The sequence below is a fragment of the Schistocerca nitens genome, chromosome 5 (genome assembly GCF_023898315.1).
Source record: "Schistocerca nitens isolate TAMUIC-IGC-003100 chromosome 5, iqSchNite1.1, whole genome shotgun sequence".
NCBI classification, from domain to species: Eukaryota; Metazoa; Arthropoda; class Insecta; order Orthoptera; family Acrididae; genus Schistocerca; species Schistocerca nitens.
The window spans coordinates 852,356,753-852,372,171 of record NC_064618.1 but is presented as its reverse complement, the minus strand read 5'-3'; the positions used below and the strand labels follow the sequence as shown (position 1 = coordinate 852,372,171).

Genomic DNA, 15,419 nt, shown 5'->3' with positions numbered 1-15,419 from the left:
TGTATGGTATCTATAGAATCAGCAAACAGTCAGCAGTGTTGTGGTACAATTATAAAAATGTCTCATGTATAAAAAATAGAATTTACACAATATTAACTTAGGTTTGGGTCAGAGATTCTGTTCCTAGGAATCGGGACACAATTTGCTTCATTAATGGATAATCGGTTACGAAAATGCATCAGAAGTCCCGGTACACCCTGGAATACAGCCGCCACAGAACTGTAGCAGGCCGACAGAAAGAAACAAAAACAGTAGAGAAAACAGTTTGGTTGTTATTCAACCTTAAATATGGAACTGTTCTACCAAGAACTAACGGAAGAATCCGTATGTGACATTTATTCTGATCACTGTAAATTTACTTATAAAGGAGTAGCTAAAGGGGTGCGTCCTCGGTTTTAGTTGTTGAGCAACCGTTTTCGGATGTACGAAAAGGAGAATTATACGATTACGAGTAAGAGAAATCACATTGGCGAAAGCTCAAGATACAACAAATTAAATGAATTTAAGAACATTTACAAATTACAAGGGATAACGCGCTAAGCCCCTAATGCTACTGGTATTATAACAGATGTTGTGAAATCTAGTCAATGATGCTGCACTGCAAACAACAAACTGTGAAGGCGCTCATATGACAGGCAGCCACCGAAAGTCTGGCCGTTCTGCGGGCCCCTCAGTTTCCGTACTCAATAAATGGGGGCGCGCAGACTCTTATGACCTGAGTCTGTTACGAATACAGTGTTAAAACCTGCAACAGTGACATGCATCAACTTGTCACCATGGTTTTGATTACTCCCCTTTGCATTTGGATACACGTGTACAGCAGCTTTGGTATTTTCAGTCAATATGACGTTGAAGTTGCCTTTTGAAACGAAACTTATGTTGTACCAGTACTTTCGCAAACTGCAAATCACATTAGTCGAAAATTATTCTGTAATTATGTTTATTCTTGCTAAGACGAAGTTCTACAACCTTTTACATTGGATTTATGTAGAATATTCCTGTAAAACCGTACTCGGCAAACACTTAGCGACGGTCATATAGGGTAGTGGGGTCAACTACTGAATCTAGAATGCTTCTTGGCCAGTACTGCACATTTTTTTCAGAAACAGACTGTCGACATAGTAAATTTCGTCCTCTCAAAGTGTGACAATGCCCTCATTCAGTGTGAAGTTAATGGTATTCAAAGGGTGCGTCTGTTTTCTGTTTCTCGTTACTGTTCGCTGTGAGGATGTGGCACACGACTAAGAGGGACTGGCAACCAGTGCCCATAAATATTCACGCGATCGTGGCAAGGTAACAATTCGACTTCCTACTGGCATTTGAATGTGAAATGTGAGCGAATAGACATGCTAACGATGACGGTAAGTCGTTTACGCAACAAAGGAGAAGTTACGAACCAAGAGTGGACAAAGAAGAGGATGAAATCTGGTTGGAAAGGAATAATAGATTTTACCAGAATAATAAATGTTCTGAACGTGAACATACTGTAACACTGTTCCCTCGCTGGGCTGTAAGCACCTAGCTATCTTTTACTCAGACATAAGGCAAGAGACACATTTTTCTAATACTGGCTTTTCCTCCACAAAAAGCTGCTTCGTAACGTTAGATCGATGCTATAGGAAGCCTGTCTGTTGTTAAACACAAAGAAATTTAGTTTTTACGTCTAGGAGATATTACAAACGTGTCCCAGATGGGAATTTGAGCTCTGAGTTCACGGTTTCTAGTGTAACAGTGTTACCATTGAGTACCCGAATACGTCTTGCGCATAGGGTAAATATCTCTATTAATAACTGAAGGGGTCGGTGGAATAAAGTACCGCCCTTCTGTTTGGTAAGGATTAGTATGACTGCATAATCAGTTCTGTTTTCCGATGCACCGGATCTGCTAAGAAGAAGTTCCCCAGGTACCACTAGGAATCAGTGCCTGCTATATAAATCGCATTGCCTTATTGTATTTATATTTTTTCCTTTAAATTTAATGAAACTTATAACATGTATTAACCCAAAACACGCTCTTGTGGGCTAACACTTTTATCTACGACCCCTTCAGTTCCTACTTGTGGTTGCAACGAAACCTCTTCCGCCAAGCAAAAACATGCATGTATAGCCTCATATGTTTTGTTGCCTATCAGTGAGCAATAAACACTAGCCTTGCGAGATTTAACGCGGAAGAGCGGTGCCACGGCACCAGTACCATTGTGGACATAATTTTGACTCAGCGCTTTTTACCGAAACTCGATATTCCTTACGACATAATTTACAGTCTCACCACACCGATAACATTGTACTGCCTGAAATACAGCTGCCATTTGAAAGAGCCTTTCGTATTCTTTTTATGTAATCTGAAGGCACTGATACGACGTTTACATGTGTTATCGGCTTTACTGTATTTAGCGCACCTGTTCTTGTGAAAATGGCACGCGGCGACATTGTATTTCGCCTTGAAAGCGACAACCTCTTGCGCGCATAAGGGAAGCGGGTTGCCGCCGAGTCACTCGCCAGGTGTTTTCCCATAAGCAACGGCACGGTAACGATAGAACAGTAAATATCCAAGTATTCCAGCTTTGCACCACAGAAGATACTGGGCGAATAATGCCACCATTGGTGTGTAAAATTTATTTTCCGTTTTTAACTATAATTTTATCAGCCGTGTCAATGGGATGTACATTATCAAACATTCTGACCGAAAGTTATATTTCATAGAATATCTGCATACATACAAGGTGACAATTATTGAACTACATGAGAATCGTCATAAATTCTGAACGGTTTGCATTAGGAACTTCACACTGTACGGTTGGCCGTGGGACATGATGGGAATTCATATGATTTGGCTTAGCGAAAGAGCCCACGCTCATTTGGGTGGATCCGTCAATAAGCAAAATTGGCCCATTTGGGGGTATGAGAATCCGCATTTCGCGATCGAGGAGGCTCTTCACCTTCAACGGGTGACTGTATGGTGCGCAGTGTCTAGCCAAGGAACAATCCGTGCGCTATTCCTTGATGGCACGGCGACTACCGAACGGTACGTGAAGGTTTTGGAAGATGATTTCACCCCATTATCGAAAGTGACCCTGATTTCGACAAGGTGTGCTTGATGCAAGACGGAGCTCGACTCCATCGAGGCAGAAGAATGTTTTATGTCCTGGAAGAGCACTTTGACTACCGCATTATGGCTCTAAGGTACCCAGAGGCATCGATTCTCCGGATCGGAACACATGCGACTTCTTTTTGTGGGGATACATTGAAGACAATGTGTACAGCAATAACCCCACAACCATTGCTGAGTTGAAAATAGCATTTAACGAGGTCATTGGCAGCATCGATGTTCCGACACTTCCGCAGGTCAAGCAGAATTTCGCTCTTCGTCTGCGCAACATCATCGCCAATTGTCGCATTTGCTCAGAAGTGAACTACACTGCAAATCACAGTTTGCCATACGATGCTATAAAAGAGTGTGGGACTCATAAAGAACAAACGTTCCTACCATTAGCGTAAATCTCAGATGCCTTAAGTGCCTGAAAAAGTTAAACATATGGGTCCACACGGAAAATCTTCCCCAGCAGACTGTGTATTGAGAATGTTGCGTAAAATTAAGTGTTCAACGATATCTAATAGCTACGTACAGTCACTGCATATGACAACAGATGCTCTACAAGTATTAGAGGAATATTTGTTCCCGATGTAGAGCACAGAGAGCCAAGGAAAATAAGAGGAAAACATTTTAGCGATGCGCACGCCTTGACTAAGTTGCTCAATGATTACGTAATTAATCTCTTAAAAAATTCTTAAAGCAATACAAAATCGTTATGGAAGGTACAGATCAGAGCTTGTCGAACAGAAAGGAAGAGAGCTGAGGCACTGCTAAGAGGAATTAAGGTACAGAATAACTTGTCGTCGTAACTATTATAAAAAAAGGTTGTTCGTGGAGAAAGTTTTTGGTAATAATGGAAGGATAAATCCATGACACTCAAATTACAGCTGGTGCAGATAATGCGGTGACGATACTATGAAGAAATAAATGAAACTACAGAATAAACTTCGATAACTGAAGCTAAGCTTTAGCTTCAGTATAGGCAAATGAATAATTGTGACTGTCTTAAATATTTGTAAAGGATCAAATGTAATTGTAAATTATCTGGAAATTCGCGTTAATCTACTTATGTGCCGCCTAATAAATAATATTGCAAGTGTGTGTAACGTCCAAAAATCAGCTGAAAGCTGACTTCCACTATGTATCTAACAACCATTTTTGCAGTTATTTCTATTTACCAGGAGTCTATGTTGTTGCTAGAATCTCGCGTAAGCACCAAGATTCAGGACGTTTCAGACAGGTGGAATGTAGACTGAAGTGGATTTTTACTACGTCCATGCCCAGTAGTATTCATTAAGTAATGCGATCATTGTCACGTGACCTCTTTTCGCCCACTGTCGGTACTAGAAACGATCATTTGAAAGAGTTTTTCAGTAGAGGTTTTTTTGCTGTATCAGGCAAGAACTTTTGCTAGTCCGGTCTGCGAAGCGTCTCTGCCGTATCCTTTCGCTTCGTGACCGGTCTTCCAGCAAACTGTATTCCTAATGGCCATCTCTGCTCGAGAATTACCACCATTAACCGCGACGAACAAAAATTGCGGGTTCAACTGCTATAATCCTCGCAGTATGCACGGTTCCGGCAATTACATGCAAACCTTGCACTCTCATTAGCTCTTAAATGCTAGCGTTTTTTATGTCGATCGGTACACTCACTTTATATCATGCGGTTTACTTCTTACAGCTTGTTCCTTTGCTGTCTAGAATCTTGATATAGCCTCAGTCACAATAACGGACTCCATTGTAGCTCCCATCGCCTATCTCATTAGACCTGCTTTTAGTGCCAGTCATTTTTCCACTTTACTCTTAAGTACGCTAGTGAATTCATTTCCGCACACAGCTTGGAAGTATGTCCCGTGACTATAAGATCCAGTGAGGTAGAAAAAATAACTGTCTGTAGAGCTCAGATTGCTATTGCATGAACAGGTAAATATTCTTGCATCATTTCTGTTTTTCTCTTTGTGTATAAGTGAGGTGAAATTTCTGTGAAAATAAACAAGCCAGTAATGTGTGTGTTTTGGTCAGTAGCACTAAATGTGATTGGCCAGGTCTGTCAGCGGAGCCAGACACCTTCGTAACTTCGACTAAGATCATCACATTTTTTTTTCCATTTTTGATAATCGTTTTATAGATGTAGTAGCGAAAGAAGAGCCAGCCGATATGTTCAAGAAGGTATAGTCGAAAAGTCATCGCACAAACATTTAGCCGACTGGAAACACCACCAACATCCTTCACTGAAGGTAACAGAATTATGAAATTTTCGGAAACAAAAGCTCACGTGGTGCTGATGAAATTTCGAACAGCATTTGGAAGGTTCGTTCCAAATTAATGTTCCTTTTTTGTGATGTGTTTTTGTAGATCATGGTACACTACCATAAATACTTACCTTTTGAAAAATACATGGCGGTAAATCCTTTGTTGTGACTCATACCTTTAAAAAATACAATGTAAAAATTGGTGCTGAATGATTCATACAACTCTGAAAGCGGACAAAATTTTAGCGAAAAAAATCACGAATGGAGTCCCAAGGAGTTCAACGACGCGTCCAATTTTTCTTCCTTATTTTTATGAATGGCCTTTCACTTAACATACAAACAGAGCTGATACTTTTTGCAGATGACAAAAGTGTTCTGATTAATTAAGTTCGACAGGTAATAGTAGGCAGGTTGTTAATAACGCTTTTCAAAAAACTAGTCTGTCAAAAAACTGAAAATATTTCTTCGTTTCACTCTCGGTTGTGAGCTGTTGTGGCGCCAATGTTACGCTGTTTAGAGTCGTGCTGTGTGACGCACGTTTATGTAAACATCTTGTATCTTTGAGAACTTTCAATTCAACTGAAGGAAAGATGAATGGCTTACCCATCTAGTGAACTTTTTCTTTCTGTGATGATGGTCGCTACGACCGAAACTGGTAGAGAATAAAGGATAATTCGTACAGCTGATGGCTAAAATGCAGTTCTTCGAACTGATGGAATTCATAGTGATTGTCAATCCAACGTGACTAAACTGCATATTTTTAGAAACAAGAGGGACACATATTTAGAAGTACAGGGTGTTTAGTTAATTGTTGGTTTCGCCACGTACTGCGCAACTACTTGTTTGATTAATGAAGAGGCCACTCCAGTTGCTCTGTAGAACTTTATTTAGTCCACTACCTGTTTCGGCATTTTTGTTACGCCATTGTCAAGTTTATCTGAAAGTGGCATACATGTGGAAAGTGTATAATGTGTAAAATTGAAGATTTACAGGTGATTCTGAAATATTTCTGTTTGGTGATGACACTAGCTTGGTAGTAAAGGATGTTGTGTGCAACACCAACACAGTCACTGCTTCAGATAGTGCAGTTCATGATATAAGTTAATGGCTTGTAGAAAATAAACTAACGGTAAATGCAGAAAGGCGTGCAGTATACTGCAGCATCCATTTTCGATAAGCTACCACAAGAATTTAAAAATCCTAGCAGTAATCCACGCCCTTTCAAATCGAAACTGAAGAGTTTCCTCATGGGTGAGTCCTTGTGTACCATCGAGGAGTTCCTCGAAACAATAAGTTGATTCCTGTGTTGTATTGTTGATTGCCTTTACATAAACTTATGGCTTGTCTTTTTTGGGTTCATGAACGTTTCATTTTATCGGTTATTACTTTTATGTTGTAATTTCATGTGCTGACACGGTCCGTGACCTTGGAGATTTGCTCCTTAATTTGGTTCCTACGGAACTAGATGTGGAAAAAAAGAGGTTTACATATGTTTATGTACACATAGAATATAAAACTTACAGTGGATACGTAACGTCCAAAAGACACCAACACAAGTGTGGTATATTTGTAATCTTGCTTATCTAATGGTATCGTGAGTGCATAGTTCACTACATTGTGTTAGTGAGTGTGTGATGTTCTGCCGTGCTGGCACAGGGCTGCAGCCGCGGCCTCGGTGCAGACTCACCCGGCCGTCCTTCTCCCAGCGGACGTCGGGCAGCGGCGTGGCGGACACGCGGCACTCCAGCGTGACGGCGTCGCCGTCGCAGCAGCGGCGGTCGGCGAGCGCGCGCCGCACGCACGGCAGCGTCTGCACGCGGCTGCCAACACACCACACGCAAATCAAGCCTCACTCACTGACCGGCTGACGCTCCGGTGCCGCTACATTTACATTCATAACACAACTGGCCGCAACAGGTGCAACGTGGTGTGCGGCTAATTTCAGTGAACTACACTGGTGTCCAAAATTAAAGTAAGGTTGTGTGTCTTTTGCCACAAAACAGTATAATCACATGATAATAAAATAGAAACAATGTAAAGAATACAGAACGCAAACATCTATAACGGTAGGGAGACATGTTCTTCGTTTTCTCCAACTTAACGGATTTAAGCCCACATTCCGATGACTGGTTAATGCGCTCAGTACGGGATGTGACCACCTCTCACAGCGATACAGGCCTGACAAAACGACGGGCATGCTGTGAATGATGTCATCAGTCTCATGTTGAGGCTATAACGCCCATTTTTCCTGCAGCACAGCTGACAAGTGTTGGGGAGTGCTTGGTGGACGCCGACGTGGTGGAACCTGTCTCCCTAGTGCATCCCATCCTCTATGGGATTCAACTAGGGAGAGGGAGCAGGCCACGCCATGCGTGCAGTGTCTGCCGTTTCCAAGAAAACGTCAACCAGCCGTGCTCTATGAGGTCGAGCATTATCGTCCAGCGATAGAAAGTCTGGGCCCACAGTATCTTGCAGTATCCCAAGATCTTATCACGCTGCCTGACAGCAATTAACCCTTGCCGATTCACGCTTACAACTTCATGAAGATGTGTTCGAGACGTAAACATAATCCCTGGCCACTCCACTAGCGATGCTCCTCGACCTCGGTCTCTTTCCACAATGGTTGGGTTCCGAAATCGTGCTCCACCTTTCCTCCAGGTGCGAACCGTCGAGAACCATTGTCCAGACCAAATCGGGACTCACTTGCGAAAATAACATTGGCCGACTGTTCGACCGCCCAGGTGGCATGTTGACGGCTCCACTCTACGCCTTCCCTTTTGTGAAGAAGTGTCAGAGGTAGACATACAACAGGTCTTCAACAATGAAGGCCACTGTGCTGAAGCCTTCTGCACACCTTTTGTCTCGATACAACACGTACAGTGGTTGCTGGGAGGTGAGATGCCACTTGCAGTGCACTTCTAAGGCGGTACCGTCGTGCCCCCACACCAAATAACGGTCCACTCTTTCCGATGTCACACTTGGTCTTCCCTGTCCAGGTCTCCGGAATTCAGTTTTGGTCTCTCTAAACTATCGCCCCATCCGAAAAACAACAGAATGTTTCACATTAAGCCATCGTGCCGTATCAGGTTGCAACTGTCCTGCTGCCGGCCGGAGTGGCCGTGCGGCTCTAGGCGCTACAGTCTGGAGCCGAGCGACCGCTACGGTCACAGGTTCGAATCCTGCCTCGGGCATCGATGTGTGTGATGTCCTTAGGTTAGTTAGGTTTAATTAGTTCTAAGTTCTAGGCGACTGATGACCTCAGAAGTTAAGTCGCATAGTGCTCAGAGCCATTTGAACCAAGCCCAACTGTCCTGCTTCCGTTCTTTCTATGGCCCTCCAGCAGACAGCCTTGTAGGGTTCTCTGTACCATACTGCACCGTCTGTGGCTGTGTACACAGCGATTGCGAATGTGGGACTACCGTTTGATAGGTGCCGTGACGTCATCGTTAGCATTGATTCCCGTTGACCAGAATGCCACCTTCCGTGGAGGACACGATGATACGGACATCTGTTAAGAGTTTGTATCACTATATCGGGAATTAGATACAGCAGTTTGTTGCTTTAATTTTGGACACGAGTGTACATATTTATTTACATAGCCAAATTATGATCATTTCAGCACAACTCCACAGAATAGGCCATGTACATTCTGTATAGAAGAAGAGACTAGGCTGGGGTTTCTCGTTGAGAAATCGCATTTGTGAGAAGGTAGTGTTGTGCCTCGTGTGAGAAGGACGCACATCTCTCAGCACGTGTCGAGACTGAATCTCGTGCGAATGTGTAATCGAGAACTTCAGGAGCGCCATAGTCAGCGCCACGCGGGATCTCAGCGGCTCCACGTGACTAGCGCGAGAGATGACTGACGTGTCGTTCTCTCGACTGTGCAGCGTCGCAGAGCCACATTACGTATCTTGAGTTAGGTAGACACGACGACCACCTCTCGTTTGCAGAGGCGTTACGTATATGACGTGATGAGGCCGGTGGCTGTTCCCATCTATGTGGTCTCCACGACACTATCTGTGAGCAAGACGTCGGAAGACCGAATGTCGTCCCTACTGTTTCTGAACCATACCGACGGACAGGGTATCCGACTGTCGACCTGGCCATAAAGTTCCCCATACGTTTCATCCACTGAAAACTCCTCCTCGTGGTTTTCCGAGACACTGGGACACGACCATTAGCCAGCCACTACCACTAATGGACTCCGGGACGGAATTAGAGCAGCACTGAACGATACACCAGCATCTGCTACCGAAGCTCAGTCCGGTCTCCAGAGATGGCAACTCTGTATACTCAATTCAGCAACCTGTACATTTCCGTTTATCTACAAATTTCAACATGTGTGCTTCCTAGAAAATGGTATATGCAGAGCAACTACAATTTCCTTTTTTGGTATCCTTCCTGGTGTTGCAGTTATAACGGCCAGAAGTGTATTTAATTATGCATTTATTTCATATGCTAAGACTACAACCGTCATGCCCCTTCCTAGGTTTAACTTGACATCCGAAGGAAGTTAAAATTACAATATATGTAGTACAAGTGCAGCGCATAATAAGAACAATGATAATGATAACAGCTATTTCAGTCATTTCAATTTGTGTAGTGCACTGGAGAGCCAAAGAAACTGGTACACCTGCCTAATATCGAATAGGGCTCCAAAGCGAGCTCGCAGAAGTGCCACAACACGGCGTGGCATGGACTCGACTAATGTCTGAAGTAGGGCTGGAGGGAACTGACGCCGTGAATCCTACACGGCTGTCTATAAATCCCTAAGGCTACGAGGAGGTGGAGATCTCTTATGAACAGCACGTTGCAAGGCTTCCCAGATATGCTCAATAATGCTCGTGTCTGGGGAGTTTGGTGGCCAACGGAATCGTTTAAACTCACAAGAGTGTTCCTGGAGCCACTATGTAGCAATTCTGGAAGTGTTGGGTGCCGCATAGTCCTGCTGGAATTGTCCAAGTCCGTAGCAGTGCACAATGGACGTGAATGGATGCAGGTGATCAGACGTACGTGTCAGCTGTTTGAGTCGTATCTAGACGTATCAGGTGGCCCATATCACTCCAGCTGCGCACGTTCCACACTATTATAGAGCGTCCACCAGCTCGAACATTTCCCTGCCGACATCCAGGGTCCATGGATTCATGAGGTTTTCTCCATGTCCGTACACATCCATCCTCTCGATACAATTTGAAGCGAGTCTCTTCCGACCTTGCAACATGTTTCAGTCATCAACAGTCCAATGTCGGTGTTGACGAGCCCATGCGAGTCTTAAAGCTTTGTGTCGTGGAGTCATCGAGAGTACACGAGTGGGCCTTCGGCTCCGAAGCCCATATCGATGACGTTTCGTTGAATGGTTCGCACGCTGACACTTGTTTATGGCCCAGCATTGAAATCTGCAGCAATTTCCGGTAGGATTACACTTCTGTTACGTTGAACGATTCTCTTTAGTCGTCTTGGTTCCGTTCTCGAAGGATCTTTTTCCTGTCGCAGCGATGTCAGAGATTTGATGTGTTACCGGATTCGTGATATTCACGGTACGCTAATGAAACGATCGTACGGAAAAATCTCCACTTCATCGCTACCTCGAAAATACCGTGTTCCATCGCTTGTGCGACGAATATAACACCACGTTCGAACCCACTTAAATCTTGATAACCTGCAATTGTAGGAGCAGTAACAGATTTAACAACTGCACCAGACTGTTGTCTCATATAGGCGTTGCCGACCGCAGCGCCGTATTATGCCTGTTTACATCTCTCGGTAATTGAATAGGCGTGCCTATACCAGTTTCTTTGGCGCTTCAGTGTATACACTCCTGGAAATGGAAAAAAGAACACATTGACACCGGTGTGTCAGACCCACCATACTTGCTCCGGACACTGCGAGAGGGCTGTACAAGCAATGATCACACGCACGGCACAGCGGACACACCAGGAACTGCGGTGTTGGCCGTCGAATGGCGCTAGCTGCGCAGCATTTGTGCACCGCCGCCGTCAGTGTCAGCCAGTTTGCCGTGGCATACGGAGCTCCATCGCAGTCTTTAACACTGGTAGCATGCCGCGACAGCGTGGACGTGAACCGTATGTGCAGTTGACGGACTTTGAGCGAGGGCGTATAGTGGGCATGCGGGAGGCCGGGTGGACGTACCGCCGAATTGCTCAACACGTGGGGCGTGAGGTCTCCACAGTACATGGATGTTGTGGCCAGTGGTCGGCGGAAGGTGCACGTGCCCGTCGACCTGGGACCGGACCGCAGCGACGCACGGATGCACGCCAAGACCGTAGGATCCTACGCAGTGCCGTAGGGGACCGCACCGCCACTTCCCAGCAAATTAGGGACACTGTTGCTCCTGGGGTATCGGCGAGGACCATTCGCAACCGTCTCCATGAAGCTGGGCTACGGTCCCGCACACCGTTAGGCCGTCTTCCGCTCACGCCCCAACATCGTGCAGCCCGCCTCCAGTGGTGTCGCGACAGGCGTGAATGGAGGGACGAATGGAGACGTGTCGTCTTCAGCGATGAGAGTCGCTTCTGCCTCGGTGCCAATGATGGTCGTATGCGTGTTTGGCGCCGTGCAGGTGAGCGCCACAATCAGGACTGCATACGACCGAGGCACACAGGGCCAACACCCGGCATCATGGTGTGGGGAGCGATCTCCTACACTGGCCGTACACCACTGGTGATCGTCGAGGGGACACTGAATAGTGCACTGTACATCCAAACCGTCATCGAACCCATCGTTCTACCATTCCTAGACCGGCAAGGGAACTTGCTGTTCCAACAGGACAATGCACGTCCGCATGTATCCCGTGCCACCCAACGTGCTCTAGAAGGTGTAAGTCAACTACCCTGGCCAGCAAGATCTCCGGATCTGTCCCCCATTGAGCATGTTTGGGACTGGATGAAGCGTCGTCTCACGCGGTCTGCACGTCCAGCACGAACGCTGGTCCAACTGAGGCGCCAGGTGGAAATGGCATGGCAAGCCGTTCCACAGGACTACATCCAGCATCTCTACGATCGTCTCCATGGGAGAATAGCAGCCTGCATTGCTGCGAAAGGTGGATATACACTGTACTAGTGCCGACATTGTGCATGCTCTGTTGCCTGTGTCTATGAGCCTGTGGTTCTGTCAGTGTGATCATGTGATGTATCTGACCCCAGGAATGTGTCAATAAAGTTTCCCCTTCCTGGGACAATGAATTCACGGTGTTCTTATTTCAATTTCCAGGAGTGTATGTTCACTACGTATTAGTAATAATAATATAGCAATGAACATACCATTTTTCGAAAATGTCAGACTTTCGTCGTTGCGTTTCTCCAAATGTAAGTAACGACAGTTAACAGTAATAGTTGATAACGCTACCGGTGCAGAAGGAATCGAATCTGGAGAAGAAGTTGAGTGGTCAGGAAAAGAGCAAGAAAATGGGTTGGTAAATGAGACGGAAGCAGGAACGTATAGGGATGAGGAAAGAATGTATAATGTTGATGATGAGGCATAAATAATGATTCGCTATTGGAAAGGCGGAAGACGGCTAGAATATGCCGAGAATGAGGTTTACACCATAGATAGCAGATAAGCTTTAACTTCCTCCTGAGTTGTTTTGGAAAAGGTCCAGGATACTGTGTAACCTGTTGGGGGTTGGGTTGGGTTGTTTGGAGAAGGAGACCAGACAGCGAGGTCATCGGTCTCATCGGATTAGGGAAGGATGGGGAAGGAAGTCGGCCGTGCCCTTTCAAAGGAACCATCCCGGCATTTGCCTGGAGCGATTTAGGGAAATCACGGAAAACCTAAATCAGGATGGCCGGACGCGGGGTGTAACCTGTTCCAGAGGTTAAATGAGAAAGGAGAACGACATAATGGCAGACTATGTACAGATCAGAGTAACTGATCAAAGTGACAGGAGCCAGCTTCGATACATTCGTGTGGAAAAGTTAGATGTTCATCAACATGTCAACCTAGGATCTCACTGTCAGGATACGAGTGTTAGGCTAGCGTGGACACACCGACAGCATTTATAATGAAAATTCAACATATGACGTTAGTTGAAAACACACATGCACAGTCTCATCAAATGTACCCGCACACCAATGAGTGAAAAGTAAAATAGGGTGCGTCTACCTGTCGCCTGTACAACGGTTTGAACTGTGGTGGTGGTGGTGGTGGTGGTGGTTTGGGGGGGGGGGGTACATTCAGTGACACGTTTGAAAGTCTGCGGAGGACTGGTAGCCAATTCTTCACCAACAGCCGAAACCAGAGTAAGGACTGAAATTGGGCACTGAGATGTGGTGCGAAGTCGACAGTTCACCTCATCCAAAACAACTTCCACTGGGAACAAGTTGGGACTCCGTGCAGGCCAGTGCATTTCATGAAAGCTGTTGTCCGCAAACCACTGCATCACACATGCTGCTTTATGGCAGAGTGCATTCTCACGCTAATACAGTCACCGTCTCGGAACTGGTATGTACTGTTATGTACCCAGTGTATAATGCTGTAAGATCTGTCCACATAATTCCGCATTTAGCGTTTTATTAAGCGCAATAGGGGGACCACACTGTAAGCATGAGAAACGTCCCCACACCGTACTTCACTGTGGCCACTACACAAGATTGGAGGTAACGTCCTCCAGCCATTCGCCAAACCTACAGCCTTCCATCGGATTGCCACATGGTACAGCGCGAGTCGTCACTCCACTCGTTTCCAGTCTCCCACTGTCCAGTGGCGCGCTCTTTGTACCACCTTAGGTGTCGCCTGTCAGCGACCACAAGAATCTGTGGCTTGTGAGGATCATTTCGGCTGTACGCGCATTCATCGTGTCAGCTGTACGCGCATTCATCGTGTCAGCTAGACTGTTGGGAAAACTGTGGAACTCGCGAGACATTCCCACAGTCGGTTTCGTGCGTATTTTTACAAGCACCCTGCGCAATGCTCCACAGTTCCGGTCCGTTCAGTACACCGGGTCATCCTGGTTTCAGTTTGGCTGTGTTGGCTCCTTCCTCTCCACTTTACAGCCACACCACGACGAGCCGACTTTCGGCTGAAATGTCCCTGATCGATATGTTACACAAGTAACATCGAACGACTAGTCCACGTTGGATGTCACCGAGCTTTCGTGACCGGCCCGTTCTGCTGGCTGTTATTGCTCCTCTGCTCACAACGCAGTACTGCACGCCTGCTCTTTCACTGGCGGTTCCATCACTTTTGACTTCTGGCGGTCAGTTTCGCATAATGTACGGGACCCTGGATACTTTTGATCACAAATAGTTTCAGACATACCTTAAGCTGTATTACTGTTTGAAAATAAGAAATAACTAACGAGTCTGTAATATGTTTTAATAAAAAATTGTACATTGGAAGTTCTTGATTAGACGTTACAGGTTTTGGCTAGGTGAAATCACGTCCAGACACGTTTTGCCCACGTTTGTCACTTAAGAACACCAGAATGAGGCTGTTTGACGCAGGTGCTACATCGACAACTGTACGAATAGAGTTTCTTCATGTAATTCCTCACATTTGTTATTATTATTATGATAATTCGTATGGTAAGAAGAAAGATTCTAAAATGAGACGGTAGTTAGGACTGCGTTAGACAGAACGGGTTTTGTAGTAACAAACAAGTTCTAATATAAACCTAGACACCAGAAAAAGGTTTTTAGAAGCTTTGTTTGGTGGACAGTTTTGTATAACTGCAACACGTCCAGAACTGGAACGACAGAAACGAAACGATTAAAAGTTGACATGTGGCGTCACAGAAGACTAAGAGATGCGGAGACGCCACAAATATATGGCATGCCAGTAAAAAGCGCTATGACACTGCTAAATTAGAAATTCCTGCAAGAATATAAATTTTATGGAGTTGTGTCATTGCTATAATGGTTTATACAATAGAACGGAGACGTGTTTTTGCAGTTCTCACGGGTTGTCCTATCTAATATTTAAGCGTACTCTAGCACAGGGGAACAAATGATTGCTACTAAGAATATAATACGAGTATTCAGACCGTGAAATGATCTTCCAACAATCACCTCTTGACTGGAGTAACAAAGTGGTTCAGTTTGAGGTTCCCTCAAACATC

The 15,419-nt window shown here is 45.2% G+C and overlaps 1 protein-coding gene across 1 annotated transcript in view; it reads right to left on the bottom strand.

Moving 5' to 3' along the window:
- The window catches only part of LOC126260759 (uncharacterized), a 1,547,391-nt gene that overhangs the window by 327,472 nt on the left and 1,204,500 nt on the right, over window positions 1-15,419 (bottom strand). The window contains exon 42 of the mRNA XM_049958097.1: window positions 7,032-7,164. Within this exon, the coding sequence (XP_049814054.1) occupies window positions 7,032-7,164 (133 nt within the window). The remainder of the gene's footprint in view (window positions 1-7,031; window positions 7,165-15,419) is intronic.